Source organism: Pantherophis guttatus, chromosome 2, assembly GCF_059756535.1.
Source record: "Pantherophis guttatus breed Tessera chromosome 2, ASM5975653v1, whole genome shotgun sequence".
In the NCBI taxonomy this organism is placed as follows: domain Eukaryota; kingdom Metazoa; phylum Chordata; class Lepidosauria; order Squamata; family Colubridae; genus Pantherophis; species Pantherophis guttatus.
The window spans coordinates 288,354,543-288,378,245 of NC_142064.1; the positions used below are offsets into that span (position 1 = coordinate 288,354,543).

At 39.1% G+C, this 23,703-nt stretch overlaps 1 protein-coding gene across 1 annotated transcript; it reads right to left on the bottom strand.

The window, feature by feature from the left end:
• Positions 1-759: 759 nt before the first annotated feature.
• LOC117662558 (uncharacterized) lies at positions 760-22,295 on the bottom strand. Its single transcript, XM_087884943.1, is given in 7 exon segments — positions 760-1,667; positions 1,752-1,893; positions 17,586-19,341; positions 20,720-20,849; positions 21,091-21,155; positions 21,283-21,397; positions 21,689-22,295. Coding segments are annotated over 7 exon segments (3,528 nt in total). The 5' UTR covers positions 22,109-22,295; the 3' UTR covers positions 760-767.
• Positions 22,296-23,703: the final 1,408 nt, after the last annotated feature.

Consider the following 23,703-nt stretch of genomic DNA (forward strand, 5'->3'; position numbering starts at 1 on the left):
TGCTTGAAAAGTTTTTGCACAGGCATTTGAGAGGTTTATCTTTTTTATTCCTTTTTTGTGACAGAATCGACATCCTGAATCTCTTTCTACAGTCTACATCACCATGTATGTGAGGATTCGATTCTCCACATGATCATTTAGGAGGACAGAGTAGTGTCTGTTCACTGATAAACTGTGAGCATATTAAGGAATGAGAAAGGCGGGGGAAAGACTAGGTAAAAGTTCAAATTATGGGAAGTGGCTATTGACCAGGTGTTCACCTGTATGTCCATCTGTATGTCTGCATAGTGGAAGGAAGACTAAAGCATTTTGAAGAAGTGCCTCGAGGATTTTACTACTTTTATTGCTGGGGAGAGCATACCTGCAAAATGTCTACCTGTTGATAACCCTCCCACAATGAGGATCAAGTAGAAAGAACAATTTGTGTAAAGTTCCCTTGTGAGACCACAATATTGACAGCTTATTATAAAATTGCATAGTCCAGAATCTGAGATGATTAAAACAGACATTTTCTTGAAATTGACCCCAATTGGAAACTAGATAAACTTAAAGAAAAAAAAAGATTTTCATTATTGATATAAAATAGTGTTGGCCACTGTCAAATTGACACTAACATGAAAAATCCACACCAGTATTAAAACAGCTGTGTCCATAGTTTGTGTTTGTTTCCATTGGTAATATTATCTCTGCGGTTTCAAGTTGTGAGCGCACTCAAAAAAAAAACCCCACTTCCTATACATAAATAGGAAATGCATAGATTTCACCAACTAAATCTGGAATTTTAATGGATTTGCACCAAAATGGATCTGTGTATGGAAAATTAGGTCATTTTCCCACTCCACACATTCATATGGCTTTGCCCCTGAATGGATTCTTTTATGTCTCATAAGAGATGCAATTTGACAGAAGCCCTTTCCACACTCCATGCACTTGAACAGCTCCTCTCCTGTGTGGATCCTTTTATGAGAGTTGAGATAACTGCTCGTAGTAAAGTCCTTTCCACACTCTGCACATTTATACGGCTTCTCCCCTGTGTGGATCCTTTTATGGGAAGTAAAGGAACTCCTTTGACTGAATCCCTTTCCACACTCCATGCATTTATACGGCTTTTCCCCTGTGTGGATCCTTTTATGGGAAGTAAAGGAACTATTATGACTGAAGCTCTTTCCACACTCCGTGCATTGATATGGCTTCTCCCCTGTGTGTTTCCTTTTATGCGAAGTAAGTTGACTGCTCTGAATAAAGGTCTTTCCACACTCCATACATTGATATGGTTTCTCTCCTGTGTGGATCATTTTATGAGATGTAAGGGAACGGCTCTCTCTGAAACTCTTTCCACACTCTGTGCACTTATATGGCTTCTCCTCTGTGTGGATTCTTTTATGGGAGGTAAGATGACTGCTCTTAATAAAGCCCTTTCCACACTCAAGGCATTTATATGGTTTCTCCCCTGTGTGGATCCAGTTATGGGAAATAAAGGAACTCCTTTGACTGAAGCCCTTTCCACACTCCATACAGTTATATGGCTTCTCCCCTGTGTGGATCCATTTATGGGAAGTAAGATGACTGCTTTGAATAAAGGTCTTTCCACACTCCATGCATTGATATGGCTTCTCTCCTGTGTGGATCCTTTTATGAGATGTAAGGGAACGGCTCTCTCTGAAACTCTTTCCACATTCCATGCACTTATATGGCTTCTCCTCTGTGTGGATTCGTGCATGGGAAGTAAGATGGCTGTTCTTAATAAAGGCTTTTCCACACTCCATGCATTTATAAGGCTTCTCCCCTGTGTGGATCCAGTTATGGTAAGTAAGATGACTGCTTGTTCTGAAGCTCTTTCCACATTCCAAGCACTTATATGGCTTTTCCCCTGTGTGGATCCTTTTATGAACAGTAAGAGAGATGTTTTCACAGAAGCTCTTTCCACACTCCAGACATTTATAAGGCTTCTCCCCTATGTGGATCCAGTTATGGGAAGTAAGATGACTGCTTCTTCTGAAGCTTTTTCCACATTCCAAACATGTATATGACTTCTCTCCTACCTGGATGCTTTTCTGATATGTACGGGACCCATTTTCACAAGAAAGAGTGGAATTTTTTTTATTGTCTTTGCATATTTTACTTTCTCCTTTGGTTTGGGTTGGATAGTGTTCATTCACAACAAACTTGTCTTTGAATAGTTTTACGTTTTTTGTAATGTATTTTTTCTTTATTTTTCCTTGTTGAGCAAGAAAGTCTTGCATTGGAGTTTCAATGGAAGATAAACTTTCCTGATTCCAATTATTTGACTGGTTTATCTCATGCATCTCTACTTCCATTTGATTTGCAGGCTTCTCCAGTCTGTTTTTATGAGTGATCACTTGGAATTGTTCTGTGGAATTTTCATTTTCCTGTCCATTATTACCTTCAAAAAAAAGGAGAAATAAAAATGATTTATGTATATGACAAAGATCAAACTGCAGGAAGTTTGAACATAATAAAAAACAAGCTGCACCAATCTTCTTATATACAGAGCTTTGAGAATTTGAACTGAACAGTGTTGATTTAAATTTCTGGAAGACATGTACTTTGAAGAGAATTTCCTTAAATGGGTAAAATCGATCTAATCTTTGCATAAAGTACAACTAATTGGAAATTTAACAATCCTTGTACAATACAAAAAGAGAAGATAAGGATGCCCTCTGTTTTTTCTTGCCGAGTTTTGAATTTGGGAGATCTTCTGGAGGAATAGAAATACCAATGTGGAGAAATTTAAGGAATTTGGCATTTTAATGAACTTTAATAATTTAAAGGAGCCTGAGTGGCGCAGCAGATTAATGCTACTGTTAAAGGTAGTATTTAGCTTCCAGCTGCCTGCAATTACTGCGAGTTCAATTCTCACCAGGCTCAAGGTTGACTCAGCCTTCCATCCCTTCTAAGGTAGGTAAAATGAGGACCTGGTTTGTGGGGGCAATAAGCTGACTTTGTATAAAATATACAAAAGTATGGAGGCTATTGCTTAACACATTGTAAGCCGCCCTGAGTCTCCGGAGAAGGGCGGCATATAAATCAAAAAAAAAAAAAAAAAGACGCCGTTGATGAAAAATAGAAAAATGAAAGATGAAATAAAATTGATGGGAAAATTGGTTTTAAAACTGAGATAAACTTCAGTATTATTATGACAAATATATAATAATAAATAATTATTATATTATAAATAAAATTATTTATAATATATTATTTATTATTATTTATAATCAATCAATCAATCAATCATCACCATCACCACCCACCGAGCTTTGGATGGTGCCTGATCTCCGCTCCTTCCGTTGGGACTTAAAGATTTGGCTGTTTCAACAAATGGGTTGACCCTGATCCTTGGGTTTTATTACTTTATAGTCGTTGTTTTAACTGGGTTTTAATTACATTACCTTTTATTATTGTATGTTTTAACCTGTGTTCGCCGCCCTGAGTCCTTAGGGAGAAGGGCGGCATATAAATTTTTGGAAATAAATAAATAAATATGAACTGATAAAGGAGAATATTTGTAGCTCAGTGTTATAACACTGGTGCTGATGATGTTACGTAATATCATGGATAATGAAGCATCTGCAAGAAAACAACCAAGCTCAGAGAGCATCTAGGGCCCCCTCCCCATGAACGCTATATTATTTCAAAACAATTCTTTTAAAACATGGAGTGAAAGAAGGATATGGTAAGCTAGGAGAAAACACATGTCATTGGAAAGAATTTCCATGATAAAAATTAACATTGTCCTAGAATGATGTTTTTGTTTCAAAAAATATCTTTTAAGACAACCGATTTACATTTATACCAGATTTGTCCAACCTGCGCCTCACAAGCCACATGTGGGCATGGACAAAGCAAGTAATGCCACCACATAAGATATAAAAATATTTTTAAAAATAAAATAAGTTTGCTATTTATATACATTGATTATATATTATGATTATATAATAAAGCTAAGGGTAATGTAGATTTTTAAAACGATTTTAGAAGTGCCGTATTGAGAATATGCAACAGATAGAAACCCAGATTGTGATTACAGCTCCCAACATAATAAGCATTTTACAGAAGAGAAATAGCTTGCAAAGACAATAACATGTCAAGAGCCATTAGAACTTGAGCAAGAGGAATATCAAATGAAATCACGAGAGTAATTGATGGCAGAAGGATATAGTAGGCACTGGTTTTCATGCTCTCATCAAAAAGATTCAAGGTAGATAAAAGAACCTATGATATTCAACATAAGATAGAATTTGAATTTTGATTGTGTAGAAAAGATGATGAACATGTAACTGCTTAAAGCTATAAGCAGGTTAAAGAATGTATGATAAAATCGGCAAAGGTTTTCATAATATACAGATGTAACAAAATATGTGGTTGAAAGGAGTGAAATTTACATTATGTTATAATCTAAAAGGCAACTTTTATAAACCGACTGTCATGTTTTGGTGGACAGGTAAAAAAGGTAGAAAATTTTGGATTTAAATACATTAAAACAGAGAATTTTAAAAATAAATATCCAACTGGAATCAGAACACTTTATGTTGGCACTAATGAACAGACAGCTGGAAAAGAGTCATTGAAGATTGTTTCTGACTTCATACGATAATTGCAGTGGGACTATTATACTTGCAAAGCTGGAAGAGCTGTACTATAAATACAATGGTGGAATGGTTGATGGAGATGACAGGATTATCAAAGACGATTTGATAAAAGAGAGTTTAGAAAGAGCGCAGAGAAGAACAACAAAGAGGATTAGGGGACTGGAGGCTAAAATGTATGAGGAATGGTTGCAGGAACTGGGTATGTCTGGTTTGATGAAAAGGACTAGGGGTGACATAGCAGTGTTCTGATATCTCAGGGGTTGCCACAAAGAAGAGGGAGTCAAGCTACTCTCCAAAGCACCTGAGAGCAGGACAAGAGGCAATGAATGGAAACTAATCAAGGAAAGAAGCAATCTAGAACTAGGAATAAATTTCCTGACAGTTAGAACAATTAACCAGTGGAACAACTCGCCTCCAGAAGTTGTGAATGCTCCAACACTGGAAGTTTTTAAGAAGAGATTGGATAACCATTTGTCTGAAGTGGTGTAGGGTTTCCTCCATAAGCAGGGGGTTGGACTAGAAGACCTCCAAGGTCCCTTCTAATCCCTTCTAACTCTGTTGTTCTGTGTTGTTCTGTTGTTCTATTCTATTCTATTCTATTCTATTCTATTCTATTCTATTCTATTCTATTCTATTCTATTCTATTCTATTCTATTCTATAATGACTTATTTGATTAGAAGAAACACAGTATATTGATTAGTGATTGGAAATTCCTGTTGGAATTTTGCTACAAAAATAGAAAAAATGAACTTGTGATCTGCAAGTTTGAAGGTTAGAAAGGATTCATTATGTAAAAGGGAAAACTATTGTGTAACCTTAGAGAAAGAAGCTAAATTTTAACATTTAATACGGTTTCTAGTCTTGTTTCCTTTTTTCATTTTATTATACTTTTTTCTTATTCATTTATCACCTTACTCTAGCTTCATTTCCCCTTCAAAACGTGTACTGTTTTTATTCTGATTCAAGTGCTTTAATAATATAATAAAAATATATAGTTGATACCATTTAATTACAGAATATCTTCCCGAACACTCTGCCTGGGAAAAGCAAACTCTTACCCAGAGAGGCCACATTTGTATGATTTTCCAGCATGACTTCCCAATGCAGCGTTTTCTGGTGAGGATTCAGCTGTGACCACTCCTCCTCAGAGAAATACACAGCCACCTCCTCAAAAGACACAAGGCCCTCCTGAACAAGGAAAAACACAACAGAATAAAACCAGGGGAATTTACATGATCTGCCCTATTGTTTAAATCACTGCAAACACAGATATAAATTTTCAGTGCCATTTAGTGAAAGGAACCCCAGCTTCCTTCTGGATCTATCTATCTATCTATCTATCTATCTATCTATCTATCTATCTATCTATCTACCCATCCATCCATCCATCCATCCATCCTCAAGACTTTCTGCACCTGGAGATGGGCCTTGGAAACCCCACTTCTCAATGCAGAAGAAAACGAGGAATGAGATTCCTTTTAGCATTTTATTAAAAAGCTAGATGTAAGGCCTTTTACAAATGGTTATGTGCTAATGTGATTATTTCAGTTATTATTGAGCAGTCTTGCACAACTGTATGTCAAAGAATCACTCAAAGGATGTAAAAGGATCACTCTACTTAACAGATGCTAACACCGCGATAGCCTTATTTTTATTACGATGCTTCTCTTACTTCAGTTGTAGGTTCAACTATTGTTTCAGTTCCATCATAAGCAGGCGTTATCTTCATTCTATTCTTCACTGCAAGGGAGACAGAATTTTAACATGCAAAATTAACAAAATAGGACAAGCTATTCTATAGAGAGAGGATAAAAGAGAAAATGAGATAGCTGGGATTTCTCTGGGAAGTGGGAGAACCTGGGGTTTCTCTAGGGAGTGGGAGAATCTTCAATTACCTCCTGAGATGTCCTGACTTGGATCTTCCTGAGAGATCCTCCTCCAAAACACGTCCTGAAGGGGATTTGATGGATTTCTCCATCCACCAGGACCTCTGATCTTCACAACAGACTTGAAATAGGAGAAAGGACAAAAGAAGAAGAGTTAGTGAACACTCCAGAACATTTAGGTTGATTCTTGTTCTCTGAACACAAATCTGAAAACCCCCAATATCCATCAGTGAGGCTGAATGAGAAACAAATGGAACAATATCCTACAAGGATTAGGAAAAGATCTCTATGCAGTTAGAATGCCAGATAAGTCTTGGCGGGAGGGGTGAAGAATTCAAACATATTCTTTATTCACTAAAGGAAGGTCTCCCACCTGCAACTCAACTTCCTCCTTTTGTTCCTCCGCCTGACTCAGGAGGAAGGCTTCCACCAGGGCCACCGCTTGGGAGCTGGTCTCTGCTCCACACTCCCGCACCCAGTTCTCCATCTCTAGGGGAAGAAGGATCAGGAGCTGCTCCAGAACCACCAGGTCCAGCATCTGGGCTTTGGTGTGCTTTTCTGGTCTCAGCCATCGCCTACAAAAGTCGTGGAGTCGGCTGCAAAGTCCTCGGGGACCCTCAGCCTCCTGGTATTGGAGGCTCCTGAAGTTCCAGGGCTGAACTTCTGAAGGGAGGATGGTTTCCTCCTCCAGGATTTTCTGCCCAGTTCTTGCCCAGATCTCCCCACAGCTGCCAGGCTGAACAGCAAAAGGGCCTTTTCCGTTTCTCTCACTTCGTAAAAGTTGTGTCTCCATCCTGTCTCTGTCCTGTAAGGCAACTTCAAATGGGTACACGGAATCTTCTCAATCTCCTAAAGACCTTTTGTTCATCGGTCTGTTTCTTGAAATTCTGTTTTTTTTCCGCCTGTCTTTAGCCAAGAAATAATTCTGTCTACATGCGAAGATGTAGAAATTACTCCCAATTTGTTGTACCTGAGATGGAAAAGAAAATAAATTCCAACAATTAAAAAGTGGAGAATTTAAACACTGAACAAGAAGTCATCCCCATGGAAGGAATGATTTTTCTAAGCCGATCAATGATTGCAATGGCATTCAGCAGATAGGATTTTCTCTTCTGGGGGTGGGGGGTGCATGTGGGAGCATTTTCTATTTCTTTTGGTCACAAGAAAAAGCTTCCTTTTAAAAACCTGCCATCTGCATTCCCCTCTAAGGATTCACACAACCTGCCAAACCCAAAACTGGTGAACAAACCATGATAAGTTTAGATCAGGGGTGAAACCCAGCAGGTTCTGAAGAACCCATAGCGGAAATTTTGAGTAGTTCGGAGAACCGGCAAAGACCACCTCTGGCTGGCCCCAGAGTGGGGAGGGAATGGAGATTTTGCAATATCCTTCCCCCAGGAGTGGGGAGGGAATGGAGATTTTGGAGTATCCTTCCCCTGCCACGCCCACCAAGCCACACCCACAGAACCGGCAGTAAAAAAAAAAATGGATTTCACCACTGGATTAGTTCACATCCAATAAAATGCCAGGAAATGATCCTGGCTGAGGATGCCCCGTTTCCCTTCTTCAGGGTGTCCTTTGGAGAAGAGCCGAGTCTCCCTCTGACACCCAGGCGGATTCACACAACCTTCCCGGAGCCCCAAGCGCAGGACCGAGGTCCCCCCGAGCAAGGCCGGGAAGGAGGCAGCTGGAGAGGCTGCCCCACTCCCCCTCCGGAGACAGGGAGCCTGGTACGAATCCTGCCTCCTCCTCGCCCGGCTTCTCTCCTCTCCTGCTGGGGCTCCGCAAGACCGACCCTCCCCTCCCCCCACTCGGGCTCTTCCCCGGACGCTGGAAGGGAAGGGAGCCCCCCGATCCCCGCCGCCTTCCTGGGATCCCTGCTTCCTCCTGCATGGAGAGGGCGGCTGGGGAGCATGGGACCCGGGGTTGCAGCCGGAGGAAGGCTGGGCGCGGGTCTCTCCCTCCTCCACCTCCCTTTGCACGGGAAGAGCCCCCAATTCACCCGGGGCACGTCTGGATCTCCCCCCGCCAGACTCTCCCGCAGCCTCTCCGCCTCCTACGGGAGCTCCAGGGGTTAAGGAGAGCGAGTGTCCAGAGAGATGTCACTTCCTTCGCAGCCTCCTCTGGAAAACACACAGTAATCTTCGCCCTCCAGTGGCTCAATGGGGAAGCGCTCGGTGTTCCCATCTCTTGCTAGAGGGCGCCTCCTGGAGGAGCCTATGTGAAATGCAGGTGCTCGTGCTCAGAGGGTAGGAAAGGGAGTGTCAGGGAATGAATTGCCAGCAGGTGTCCAAAGGAAGTCACCGTGCTTACACTAACTTGTAGCTTGATATATAAATCAATATTAGAATTAGAATTTTTTATTGGCTAATCTCTATCTATCATCTATCTATCATAATCTATCTGAAATGTGCTTGAATATTAGTAGCTCGGGTTGGTAAACGGGCTGTTGGTTTGAGCGCCGAGCTTGGCAATTTGGTTGCAAACATTTCATCACCATTCGAGGAGACGTCGTCAATTGTGCTCATCTGTCATCTCTATCTCTATCTCTATCATCTCTATCTCTATCTATCTTATATCTATCTATCATCTATCTACCTATCTATATAGCAGACAAGATAGGCAAGCAGAAGCATCGTCAGGTAAATTACAGAGCACACAGGGCACACAGAAGAAAAAGGCAGAGAGGAGGAAAAACTTCCCCTCCACAACCATAGCAACCAATCAATGCAGATTGCCTCACACAGGAGCCAGCACTCTCCAGCCAATCTATTATAATTGTGTGTTTTGATTTACAACCCCAATGCTCCAGCTACTAAATCTAAATATCTTTAACATCCCTCCAATTTATAGCTGGACAGCAATTATACCACATTGTTTCACAAGATCCTTGTGTTTCTATATACCCAATAGCTTTGTCATGAAATCAGCCAAATTATCTTCCGATGGGCAATAAATTACATTTTCTTTCACTGCTTCTCTGACATTACAATAATTTATGTCAATAAATTGTTAATAAATTGATAATAAAGAAAAGACAAAGATAATGACTAAAAATATGTTGAAAAAGCAAAAAGAAGAATTGATGGAGTTTTCAAGCATGCAGATTTCGAATAAGGTAAAATATTTGGGAATACAATTGACAGTAAGGTGTAGCTCTCTCAAGGAAAATAATTATAATAAGGTTAAGCGACAGATAGGACAGGACTTGGAAAAATGGGGAAATTTGCAACTATCTTTAATTGGGAGAATTGCAACCATTAAGATTAATATTTTGCCTAGAATTTTATATCTATTCCAAACGATTCCAATAAAGCTAGATAAGGAATTCTTTATAGATTTGAATAAAATGATATTGAAATATATTTGGCAAGGGAAAAAGGCAAGAATAAAAATGAAGTTGTTACAAGATGCTAAAATGAGGGGTGGTTTTTGCCTACCTAACTTTATTATCAAGCAGCTAGTTTAATGTGGATTAAAGAATGGATATTATTAAGAAATGTTCGGTTGTTAAATTTGGAGGGACATGATCTGCTGTTGGGATGGCATGCCTTTTTGTGGTATAAAGGAACTAAAATGCAGGGGTATTTTAGAAGACATAAAATACGTGAAGCCTTATGGTTGAATTGGGAGAAGATAAAAAAAGAAAACTATCTGAAGAAATCCAGTCTGGGTATCTACAATTGAAGCATTTTCATATCCAGTGACGTTTAAAGGGAGACAAATTATAAATTATAAGAAATTATTGGATGAAAAGGGTGAACTTAAATCAAAGCAAGATATAGAAGATCAAGGGTATAAAATGGATTGGTTTTCATACTCGCAAATACTTTCTAGATATCGAGAAGATCTTAAACAAGAAGGTTTTTATAATATACTGACTAATTTAGATTTTGATGGGTTCTGATGATCATGTAATTAAAAAGTTATATGGTTATTTGCTGGAGGTTAAACTGGAGGAGGAACAAGTTAAAGAATCAATGATAGCATGGGGGAAGAATTTTGGCTATGGTACTGATTTAGAGAAATGGCAAAAATTGTGGTCACATAATTATAAAATGACAATGTCTACAGCATATAAGGAGAATTTGTATAAGATGTTTTACAGGTGGCATCTATCCCCATCGAGAATAGCCAGAATGTTCCAGAATAAGTTGGAGAAATGTTGGAAATGTCATCAGACCCCAGGATCCTACTACCACATGTGGTGGTCATGCGCTGAAGCAAGGATATATTGGACTAAGATACACACGTGGTTGGAAAGAATGATAAAGAGACATATTGACCTTAAACCAGAGATATTTTTTATTAGGGGTCATACCGGAGATATATAATAAAGAACTGCAATATTTAATTGTGAATCTTTTGACAGCAGCCAGAATTGTATTTGCTAAAAATTGGAAAGGAGAAAAGTTACCTAATGATGAAGAAATTATCAAGAAAATGATGGAATGTGCTGAGATGAGCAAATTGACATTTGAAATAAGAGAGCAGGAAGATAGACAATATTATTTGATATGGGATTTATTTTATCAATGGATAGAGAATAAGAATTGGAAATAATTATGATATAAATGGACATTGAAGTTTCTGGAAATAAGTTAGCATGTTTAGTGATAAATTGAAGTGAGGAGGAGCACAAAAAATACCACCGACTGATACACTGTCTTTGATAGTATGGAATGATAATGTTTTTTGTATTCTGTCTTGTTTTTGTTTTTGAAAAATAAAAAAAAATAATTTATGTCAACATATTTGCTTCTGGTTTTTACTCTCTTACCTGTTGTCATTTGTATACATGTTGTGTTATCTTCAAATACTGGTATAGCTCCTTTCACTTCAATATCCAACTCTTTTAACAACTGTATATACCAAGTGTTGGAAGAAAAATCTGGTCAGGTTCGAAGCCGGGAAAAAAGGCATTGGAAATAAAATGAAGGCTGATTGGAAAGGAGGATTCTGTTTACTTATGAGCAGAACCAACAACAGCATGTAGTTCTGGGACAGCCGATCCCTTGGCTTAGGAATGGGTGGATTTTTATAGGGTTCTGAGATGCTGCAGGGGGTTGTGCAATGTAGTGAGCCTTGTGCCTTTTGCTATTCTAATGGTGGTAGGTTAATCCTATTATGTCCTAAAGGTCATGTCCTGTTCTTAGAATTTGGGTGGGGGATGTAAATTTTAATCCCATCAGCTCCCAAAAGTGGTGGGTTGCCCCTGGTTTGGACCAGTTCGCAAGAACTGGTAGTAAAACCGGTGGGAGGCTCCACCCACTGACCCGGACATCATCATAGGTGATCTGTGCATGCGCAGAAGAGTGCAGGCATGCACAAGCAAAGCGAGCACGTGCACGCGGGTGCAATGTGAACCAGTACTAAAGGTAAGTAGAGCCCATCCTTGGCTCCAACCTTCTGTGTGTTTTGTTTATGAATAGAATGGCCCAGTCTTTCTTAATGACCACAAAATATCCATCTCTAAAGACTTTAGGCATGTGCTGGAGGCTATTGAGAAAGGGACTGAGGCTGCTTTCTGCCTTTAAGAACATGTTTCTCCATTTCTCCTTTGGGAAAATATAATATTCCACCTCTTTTTAATATTCTTTTAATAACCCCCAAAATATTTCAATCTCTAGGATGGGGTGTATGTATGTGTGATTACTTCTTATACAAGTTATCTCTGAACACAACCGTCAACTTCGAAATGGACCAGGCCTGCCGTAGCCATCATTCCGTTTTTCAACTGCCACACAGTATGAGGGGGGGAGAAATTTGGAATGTCAGACCAGACAATAACAACATATCGTCCCATGGGAACCAAGGTCATCTCACCAGGTGCTGGCCAGGGATTGAGGGGAGTTACCAGAGAAACGCCAGAACGCCTAATTGGACAATTTGACCTGTGACAATTCTTTAATTGTAGTTGAAACCATGGGAAATAGAATTGGTTTTGTTTTCATAGTGCCAATATGAAGTGGGAAATGAAGGGAAACTTCCACTCCACACTCACAACCAATCACAGTGCAGATTATCTCGTGCAGACTAATCAACTATAACTGTGTTTTCTGGTTCACTGCATTACCCCACTGCTCCAGCTACTTTATCCTATCTATCTATCTATCTATCTATCTATCTATCTATCTATCCATTCTATCTACCTATTCTATCTATCTATTATTAATTTATCAATGTAGGCGCTCATGCCAAGGGTAGGAAAGGGACCATCTTTCTGGAGGAGGGAGCAAAAGGAAGGAAGCTGCCATATACCCTTCCCCCCATCACAAACTTTCTCAACCCAGCTACTTTTGATAACTTTATAATGTCTCCCGCCTTCCATCTTCAGGATTTCTAGCGAATGTCAGGTCCCTGTGTAGAGGGACTGAAGAAAAAGACTGGAAATAGAATTCAGTATTATTTTTACTCCAGAGACTCAAAATAATATTGACTTTTTCCCAATATCTGTAGCATTGCAGCGGCATTGATCAAATAGGGTCTCCCTCTCTCCCTCTCTCATTTTTTTCAATAATTTTATTGAAGGTTGAAGTATGCAAATTAAACCAATACAGCTACACAATACAGAAATACTTTCTTAAAGTTAAAAAAAAGTGCACAAAATGGAAAAAAGTTCCTCCTTCACTCCAAAAAATGCATATAGAAAGGTTAAATGCAAAACGTTTGGTAATTAAGCTACCCTGTTGTAGAAAGAGAAGACTGAACAACAATCCTGGGTCAGCCAGAGATAGTTTATTGCGCAGTTTCAGAACCAGATTTGTATCTGCAATTCTGAACAAAGGAAGAGTTCTGATACAACTGCTTTTATACATCTCCAAGACAAAGAATTCTGCTGGCACAGCAGTTTTCCATATATGGTTAACATACATTTGTTACATGATAATTGACACTTTTTAATTACTAAATTCCTACCCTAATTTATAGTACATGAGATAATCTTAGCTAAACATCCTCCTCTTCTGTAATCACTGATGCATAGGCATCAGAGTTTCAGAAATTTCAGAGGCAGAAAAAAAAAAAGCAAGGCACAGAGCTCACAACCAAGGAACCTGTTGCTAAAATTCACCTCTGGGAACAGTTGATTGGGGATATTCCGGGAGGCCAATCCACCTGCCAATCAGTTTTTTCTTATTTTCCTCCCCAAAAACTAAGGTATGTCTTATACTCCGAAAAATACAGTACCTGAATCTGAGTCAACGCTGTAAAAAACTTGGACCCAAGTACATAGGCCCTTTCCCAATTGTCCAAATTGTAATGCTCTCTACATGGGGCTCCCCTTGAGGAGCACCCGGAGGCTCCAACTGGCGCAGAGTGCGGCCGTGCGGGTGGTAATGGGAGCGTCATGGCGCTCCCATGTGACACCTCTCCTGCGCGAGCTGCACTGGCTCCCGGTGGTCTTCCGGGTGCGCTTCAAGGTTTTGGTTACCACCTTTAAAGCGCTCCATGGCTTAGGACCTGGTTATTTACGGGACCGCCTACTACCACCAATAGCCTCCCACCGGCCAGTACGCTCTCATAGAGAGGAACTCCTCCGGGTGCCGTCAGCCAAACAGTGTTGGCTGGCGGCCCCTAGGGGGAGAGCCTTCTCTGTGGGGGCACCTACCATCTGGAATGAGCTCCCCCCAGAGATACAGAGGATCCCGGATCTGCGCACCTTCCGCCGCGTTGTGAAGACCTTTTTATTCCATCAAGCGGGCTTGGCCTAATCTCCTCCCTCTTTTAATATGTAAATTTTAATCTGTTTTTAAATTATTGGGGTGTTTTAATCTGTTCGGGCCAAAATGATTTAATTTGATTTTATCTGGTTTTTAAATTTTGTATATTTATGTATTTATGTTCACCGCCCTGAGTCCTTCGGGAGTAGGGCGGTATACAAATCAAATAAACTAAACTAAACTAAACTAAATCCAATGACAGTGGAATTGGAACTGCCAAAAACCCTCAGGCGCGCTCACCCAGTATTTCATTGCAGTATGTTGTGCCTTTCATTTAATAATTGTTAAAGACTATTAATCTTCATTAATAGAGAGGCTGTATTTAGCTACAGCCTGTTATTCCTTTTTGAAGATCTGCATGATTTTAGGGGTCTCTTCTTCTTAAACAAGGAAGAAGGCTTCTAAGGCAAGCTAAAATGACCTTCTTTCCTTCCGTCGCGAGCTGAAGACGTGGCTCTTTCGTCAACTCAACTGATCCGTTTGGGGGTACACTGTCATAATTTTAAACTGTTTTTAATAGGGTCGCTGATTTTAATGTTATTTCATTGTGATTTGTATTGGAATTTGTCATTTTGTAAGCTGCCTTGAGTCCCCAGGGAGAAAGGCGGCATATAAATCGCAATAATAAATAAATAAATTAAATAAAATAAGAATATGGACTTTTTTTTAAAAAAATGGAGAAATTGAAGGGCAGAAATTTGTGATTCTAGTTTATTTTTAATAATTTGTAGCTTGGTCTGCTTTGATGTGGGTGGCTAAAACTAAAACTTTCTGATTTTTATGATTCCTGATTGGTCTGCAATTCTTAAGTGACTTACAAAAAAACCCCTACTCTTTGACTAAAGAGGGCAGTAAGAGTTCACTGAAGATCTTTCCATACTCCATACATTCATAGCGCTTCTGTTCTGTGTGGATCTTATGACTTGCAAGTTCGATTTGTAGTAAAGCTCTTTCCACAATCCTTGCACTTACACATCTTCTCTTCTGTGTGGATTCTTTTAAGGGGAATAAGACCATGGGTCTTAGCAAAGGTCATTTCACATTCCATGCATTTACATGGCTTCTCCCATGAGGATCCTTCTATGGGAAGTAAGCTTGTTGCTCCAACTAAAAGTCTTTCCACATTCCATGCATTTAAATGGCTTCTCCCCTGTATGGATCCTATTATGGGAAGTAAGAGAAGTACTACAAGTGAAGCTCTTTCCACATTCCATGCATTTATAGGGCTTCTCCCCCATGTGGAATCTCTTATGACATCAAGGTTAACTGTTCTTTGTAAAGCTTTCCCCACATTCCAAGCAATTGTATATTTTTTCTACTTAGTGGATCCTTCTATGGTAAGTAAGTTGACTGTTCTTAATAAAGTTCTTTCCACACTCCATACATCTATGTGGCTTCTCTCCTGCGTGGATCCTTTTTTGAGATGTATGGCACACATTTTTATGAGAAAGAGATAAGGTCCACTTGTAATTTTTACATTATCTATACATATATAATCATCTCCTTTGGTTTGGATTTGATAGGGTTTATTTATTTAGATCTAATTTGTTCATGAATACTTTCATATATTTTCGCATATATGTATTTTTTTATTTTTTCTTGCTGGGCCACAGCAGCTTTCATTGTTTCATTTCATTTCATTTCGTTGTATATATGTATAATTAATGCACAAACAGAAGATGAACTCCCCCATCAAAATCCTTCCAAATTTTTTTGCCTATTAGCAATTGTTAGGGCTTTTTAAAATTATGGTAAACATATACAAAGACAACATTTGTTTTTCCCACAAAAATTTTTATTAGACACATTTAAACTCCCATTCCTTACTTGTAAAATTAATGCTAACCTCACCTTACTTATTTTACTGTCTTCCTATTACTACAGCTTTGTAACTATTTCTATCTTACTTGATCGATATATTTCTATCTTCTTTCTCTATGTTTGTATATCCAAACCCTGTTCACTCCTCAGTTTGTCAAAGGGTCCCAAAGTTACTTTTTCACAAGGCAATGGGACTTTCTATTTTCTTCAAGATGTTTCGCTTCTTATCCTGTTCTGCCCCAGCTATGGACCCCAAAGAATGCAACACACACAAAGTCTGTACGAAACTTAATTTACTAAAATAACTCAGTCTTTTTCAAACAAAGGCTGTTAATAAACTTTCTTAACAGCCTACAAGAATCCTAAAATAAGGTAGTCACAATCTTACTAGAGTTGGCAGAAAGCCCAGAAGCAATTTTGCAGAGAATCCAAACACGAAGGAGAATGAACTAAAGTTGTTCCCTACAGCTTGCTGCAATCGGTGTTCCTCCTTAAATAGGCTAAGGGAGTGGCCAATTAGCCCCAAGTCTTACTCTAGAGGAGACCTCCTCTTGAAGAGCCACTCCTGTCTTTTGGCAGCTCTGCGCGCCCGTGCATTGAGAAAAGGCTCCTCCTCTTCATCCTCTTCACTTAAAGGAGCTTCTGGAGGTTCTGAAGGTCCTGGCTGAATCCCTGCCTCTGGCACCACATCTTCTCCAGCCTCCTCACTGTCCAAATCGAGCGCCAGCTGCACAGGCTGCTGGCGCAGCACCACACCAGCCTCCTCGTTGTCGGAATCAGCTACAATCTGCACAGGCCACTGACGGGCCACATCGTATCCAAAAAGCATCTTCACATCTGAAGATGCTTCTTGGACGAGAAGCGAAATGTTTCTTGTCTTCTCGTCTTTCTGACTTTTCGTGAGGAATTCTTTATCCTGAAACTTTCTTCATACTCGAATTAATATCTGTGTGATTATTCTCTCATAACATGAGAAGCCTTTGACAGAAAAAAAATTGGGCTTTCTTATGATCCAATACAAAGTGGGATAAATATGAAGAAAAAAGATGCTTTTACTTATTTGGAATGCCATTGCTGACTTTCAAATGAAAGTAGCTACAAAAATCCACTGTTCCTAATTACAACACAACATGCCTAGCATTTGGGTTCCATTAGTAAAATCATTTCTCTTGGGCTTCAAGTTGTGAAGATCAAACTCAAAAAAACCCTTTCCTAATTCAGTAAATGTAATTAGGAAATGCATATATTTCAAAAACTAAAACATAACATTTTAACAGATTCTCACCCAAATTTATTTATATATGGAAATACTGCCATTGGTCATCTTGAAGCTTTTCCCGGATTTCAGATTTCTACATTGTATGGGTCCTTTTATGGTACTTAAGATAACTGTTCATAATAAAACCTTTTCAACACAACATACATTTATAAGGCTTCTCCCGTGTGGATCCTTTTATGGTGATTAAGATACGTCTTCGTAGAAAAACTTTTGCCATATTCCATACATTTATAAGAGTTCTCTCCTGTGTGGCTATTTTTATGGGATTTAAGATTACTAGACTCAGTAAAGCATTTTCCACACTCCATACATTTATATGGCTTCTCCCCTGTATGGATCCTACTATGGTAAATAAGTTGACAGTTCTTAATAAAGCTCTTTCCACACTCCATGCATTTATATGGCTTCTCCCCTGAATGGATCCTACTATGGTAAGTGAGTTCAGAGTTTTTAATAAAGCTCTTTCCACACTCCATACATTTATATGGCTTCTCCCCTGTATGGATCCTACTATGGTAAATAAGTTCACAGTTCTTAATAAAGCTCTTTCCACACTCTATGCATTTATGCGGCTTCTCCCCCGTGTGGATCATTTTATGGAGAAAAAGGTCACTGCTCCTAGGGAAGCTCTTTCCACATTCCATACATTTATAAGGCTTCTCTCCTGTGTGGATCCTTTTATGAAGATTAAGAGAAGAACTGTGGGAGAAGCTCTTTCCACACTCTGTGCACTTATATGGCTTCTCCCCTGTATGGATCCAGTAATGGGAAGTAAGAGAATTACTATGAGAGAAGGTCTTTCCACACTCCATGCATTTATAGGGTTTCTCTCCTGTATGGATCCGTTTATGACGTGCAAGTTTACTATTTTCAGTAAAACCTTTACCACACTCAATGCATTTATATATCTTCTCTGCTTTGTGGGTCCTTTTATGGGAAGTAAGACTGTTCCTCCAACTAAAGCTCTTTCCACACTCTGTGCATTTATATGGCTTTTCTGTTGTATGGATCCGGGAATGCGAAGTAAGAGAAGTACTATAAGGGAAGCTCTTTCCACACTCCATGCATTTATAGGGCTTCTCCCCTGTGTGGATTCGTTTATGAAGAGTAAGAGAAGAACTGTGGGAGTAGCTCTTTCCACACTCTGTGCATTTATATGGCTTCTCCCCTGTATGGATCCTACTATGGTAAATAAGTTCACAGTTCTTAATAAAGCTCTTTCCACACTCCATGCATTTATGTAGCCATTCCCCTGTGTGGCTCTTTGTATGGAAAACAAGGCCACTGCTGCTACGGAAGCTCTTTCCACATTCCATACATTTATACTTCTCACCTGTGTGGATTTATTCATGAAGAGTAAGAGAAGAACTGTGGGAGAAGCTCTTTCCACACTCTGTGCACTTATATGGCTTCTCCCCTGTATGGATCCGGGAATGCGAAGTAAGAGAAGTACTAAATGTGAAGCTCTTTCCACACTCCATGCATTTATAGGGCTTCTCTCCTGTGTGGATCCATTTATGACGTGCAAGTTGACTGTTTTCAGGAAAACCTTTACCACACTCCATGCATTTATATCTTTTCTCTGCTTCATGTTGACTGTCCTTAATGAATCTCTTTCCACGCTCCATGCATTTATGTGGCTTCTCTCCTACACAGGTTATTTTTTGAGATGTACAGGACCCATTTTTATGAGGAAGAGACAGGGTCCATTTCTTATTTCTTCCATTGTTTCTACATATAAAATCTCCTTTGATTTGGGTTTGACAGTGTTTATCTACATCTGTTTTGTTTATGAATACTTTCATGCATTTTCCAATATATTTCTTTTTTATTCTTCCTTGCTGGGCCACAGAGGCTTTTATTGCTGCTTGAACAGAAGGCAAAGTTTCCTGATTCCAATTATTTGAGTGGTTTCTTTCATGGTTTTCTACTTCTATTAGAATTGTAGGGTTCTTCATACTGTATGAACAACTGATCATTCGGAATAGTTCTCTGGAATCTTCATCTTCCTCCCCATTATTACCTTCACAAGATAAGAAAAATGCAAATAATGTTAGGGACAAAGAGCAAAGCAGGGGAAGATGGAATATAAAGAAAAACAAACAGCTTCAATCTTCTTAGATGAAGAGCAGCTCTTCAAGTATTTGATCTGGACTTGCTTGATTAAAATTTTGGAAGATACATCTAGGTTTCTCTGCCAAGGGAATATCCATTGATTAAACATCAAATGCTCCAAATTTCAAAGGAAATGGAAAGATTTGGTTTCTCAATTTGAAATTCAATTTTGCATTCTGCTGTGCGGTTTGTATAAGAAGTGGGAGTTGCTCAGAAATAAGAGAATTTTAGAACTAGGAAGGCATGACAGTAGTTTGGATGTCATGGATATTTGTCATATGATAAATTTAGGATCAATCTAGATTTTCAAACCATAACGTTACAAATCCCAAATTGAGAATATGATACAGATATAAACTCAGGCTGTGCCCAAAAACATCCTAATAGATTTCAGAGGAAAAAAAAGCTGCAAGGAAAGACAATGCATAACATGTAGAGAAGCATTAGAACTTGAGCTTTGGAAATACCAAATGAAGTCAAGAACGGAAGAACAAAATAGTTCTCATATTATCAGAAACATTATAGCTAGATGAAGGGAACTATAGCATTCAACAACATAACACCGAATTTGAATCTCAGTTGTGTACAAAAGAATATGTAATGGCTAAAACCTCTAAACCGACTGAAGAATATGAAAATCAATAGAAAAATATTCAAAAGTGTATAAATGTAACTCAAATTATTATTGGAAATGTGGACAAGATAAAGGATCCTTTTGTAGTGCTTTGGTGGCCTTGTAAAAAAGCTGGAAAACTTTGGATTCAAAGACATTCACTGATAGAGAATTTAAAATAAATATCCAATTGAAATCAGAACAGTTTATGTTGACAATAATCAACAGTCATAGAAGATTGTTTCTGACTATGATAACCGTAGTCCGAGTATTACAAACAAAAAGCTAGAAGGGTTCTACATTAACTAGAATGGTGGAATGGTTGAAGAAGATGATAGAATTCTCCATGATGACTAAATTGACACTGATCAGGGAAAGGATAATATCTATATTTATTAGTGATTGGGAACCCTGATGGACCTTTGGTTGAAAAAAAGAAAAAATAAGCTTGTAATCAAATTTATGTTTAAAGATTAGAAAGGATGAATTATGTAAAGGAGGAAACAATGATGTAACTTTAGAAAGAGGGGGAAAATATAACTATTACTTTGTCTTTTCTTTGCTTTTAATTTTATCATACTTCTTTCTTCTTCATTAATCACATTACACTATCTTTATTTTATTTTCAAAATTTGTAGTTTTTATTCTGATAAAAATTCTTGTATATTCTCACCCAAAGAGGCCGCGTTCTTATGATTTTCCAGCATGACTTCCCGATGCAGTGCTTTTTGGTCAGCATCCAGCTGAGACCACTCCTCTTCGGAGAAATACACAGCCACCTCCTTAAAGGACACGAGAGCTTCCTGAATGAGAAGGAAACAGAAGAAAAATCAGCAGTGAAAGGAAGCAATCCCACTCTATGTCTGGGTCTGTCTGTCTGTCTATCCCCATGCATCAACAAGACTTTCAGCATCTGTAGAGAATCAACTGATTTGGGCTATGGAAATCCCACCTATCACAACCCACCCAGTGGTTGTAGAAGGAAGTGTGTGTGTGTGTGTGTGTGTGTGTGTGTGTGTGTGTGTTGTATTACCCCTCTCTTACTTTTGGAGCTTCAACCAGAATTTCAGCACCACCATAAAAAGGAGTCAAATTCGTTTTGTTCTTCCCTGTGAAGGAGACAGAAATTTTAAATGGAAAATTAACAAAATTGCAAGAGGCATTCTACAGAAGAAAAGAGATACAGAAGGTAAGACAGCGGGACTCTCTCTTGGGAATGGGTGGACTTTTGATTACCATCTGAGACGTCCTCACTTGCGGATTCATGATAGACCCTCCTGGAAAACAGCTCCCGAGGGGGATTTGATGGATTCCTTTTTCTCATAGGTTCTCTGGTCTGCAGAGTGAAAGACTTGAAATAGGAGGCAGGAGAAAAGAAAAATGCATCACACAACATGAACTGGATTCTTCTTCTCAAAAAACAACTTCAATGCCCCAATATCCATCAATGAGCCTAGAATGTGCAAGAAAGGAACGGCTGTTTCCAGTCTATGCTCTAGAATGGATAATGGAACAATGTCCTGCAAGAACTAGTGGAACATCTTAAAATATTATGAAGACCAGAAAAGTATGGAAGGGAGGGGTGAGGAATTCAAACACATTCTTTATTCCCTTCCAGACTTCCAAGATGAAGATCTCTCACCTGCAATTCGACTTGCTCCTTCTGCTCCTCTCTCTGACTCAGGAGGAAGCCTTCCGCCAGGGCCACCGCTTGAGAGCTGCTCTCTGCTCCACACTCCTGCACCCAGCTCTTCATCGGCAGGGGCAGAAGGGCCAGGAGCTGCTCCAGAACAACCAGGTCCAACATGTGGGTTTTAGTGTGGTTTTGTAGTCCCAGCCATTGATTATAAAAGTTGTGGAGTTGGCTGCAAAGTCCTCGGGGACCTTCCGCCTCCTGGTATTGGATGTTTCTGAAGCTGCATGTCTGAATCTCTGAACGGATGATGGTTTCCTTCTCCAGGATCTTCTGCCCAGTTCTTGCCCAGGTCTCCTCACAGCTAACAGGCTGAACAGCTGAGAGGCCTTTTCCAGTTCCCTCACTTGCTAACACTTCTTTCTGCATCCTTTCTCTGTCCTGTAAGGACAATCCAAATAGGTCTGAGAAATCTTGTTGATCTCCAAACAGCTTTCAATTCATAGGACGATTCCTGGAGCTGCAGGACTGACCACAAAGACTATCCAGGCCTCTTCACCCAAGAGTTAACTTTTTTTTCTTAGGAAGTTTGTCGAGATGACTCTAGTTTCTGCATCTGAGATGGAAAAGGAAATAAATTCAAAGAATGAGAAGTGGCTTTAGCACCTGAACAACATTCATCCTCATAGAAGAGAGTTTTTCCCTAAGCTGGTAAAGGATTGCAATGGCATTGGACAAACGTATCTTCTGAAGTCTGTCTGTACATGAAGTGTGGTGCGAAATATGGTCGTACTTTTCATCCAGAACTTGGAATATAAAACAAATGTTTCATTTTTGGATTATTTTCTCCCCCTCCCCCCCCCCAGGGGAGGCTAGCTTTTTTTTCAAATTTAAGATCTGTATTTACCTTATTATTTACCAAATAATTCCCTCAACACTGTCAAACTATTTACTAATTCTGCACCACTATTAATCTTCTCATCGTTCCTATCACTCATCTCCTCCCACTTATGACTGTATGACTGTAACCTTGTTGCTGGTATCCTTAAGATTTATATTGACTGTTTCCTAATATGATTTGATTGCTTATTTGTACCCTATGAATATAATTATGTGTTGTACCTTATGATTAACTAATGTATCTTCTCTTTTATATACACTGAGAGCATATGCAGCAAGACAAATTCCTTGTGTGTCCAATCACACTTGGCCAACAAAGAATTCTATTCTATCTATCCTATTCTTACACTTGGGGTTCCTAAAAGATGCCGAAACTCAAGCTTAAGAAACTGGAATGGAATACAGAATTTTTACACGTGTTTCTTGTCCTTCATATTGAGGTGTTTAGGTATTAAGACGTTCATTAAAGATGTTCCTCATTCTTGTCTTAAAGTTGGTATGTTTGTAAGTAACTGGAGCCATGGAGAAGAGATAAGGAGGAAGTTCCAAAACTGGCTTATCCCAAGAAAGAAAAGTTTAGCTTTTGTCAGGGGTCACAGAGAGGAAAACGAAGAAGACCCCCTAATATTGAATAATACTAAGTGAAATTATCCAGGGAAGGAACAGCATTCTAAGGATGCCATGAAGATTGAATTCACACCAAATGAAATTGCCCACTTTCTGTTTTTCAGGGTTTGCTCTTGGGGAACAAGGATGGCTTTGTGAATGAAGGCTGGTTCACACAATTTGCCCTGAGCCCAAAGTGGTTAACCAACAAAGTTCACATGAAACACAGGGATTGAAAGAACATACCTTAAAATGGTTTTTCACCCATCCTTTTAAGCCTGGAGGATTTGACCTTAGTTTATTCTTTGTCTCCAGAAAAAGCACAAACGATTTGCAGCTTATATATGCAAAATGGAAAACCAAAGAAAGTACCAGAAAAAAAGGGTGACTAAGTTAACTAGCGAGAATCCATCTGCAAAGAAAAAATAACCAGAAGAAAATCTTATAAAAGCACTAATGTCAGGGAAGAAAGTAGAGAATCTTATTAGTTAATTTGACTTTTGTGCAGCTGGGGCATT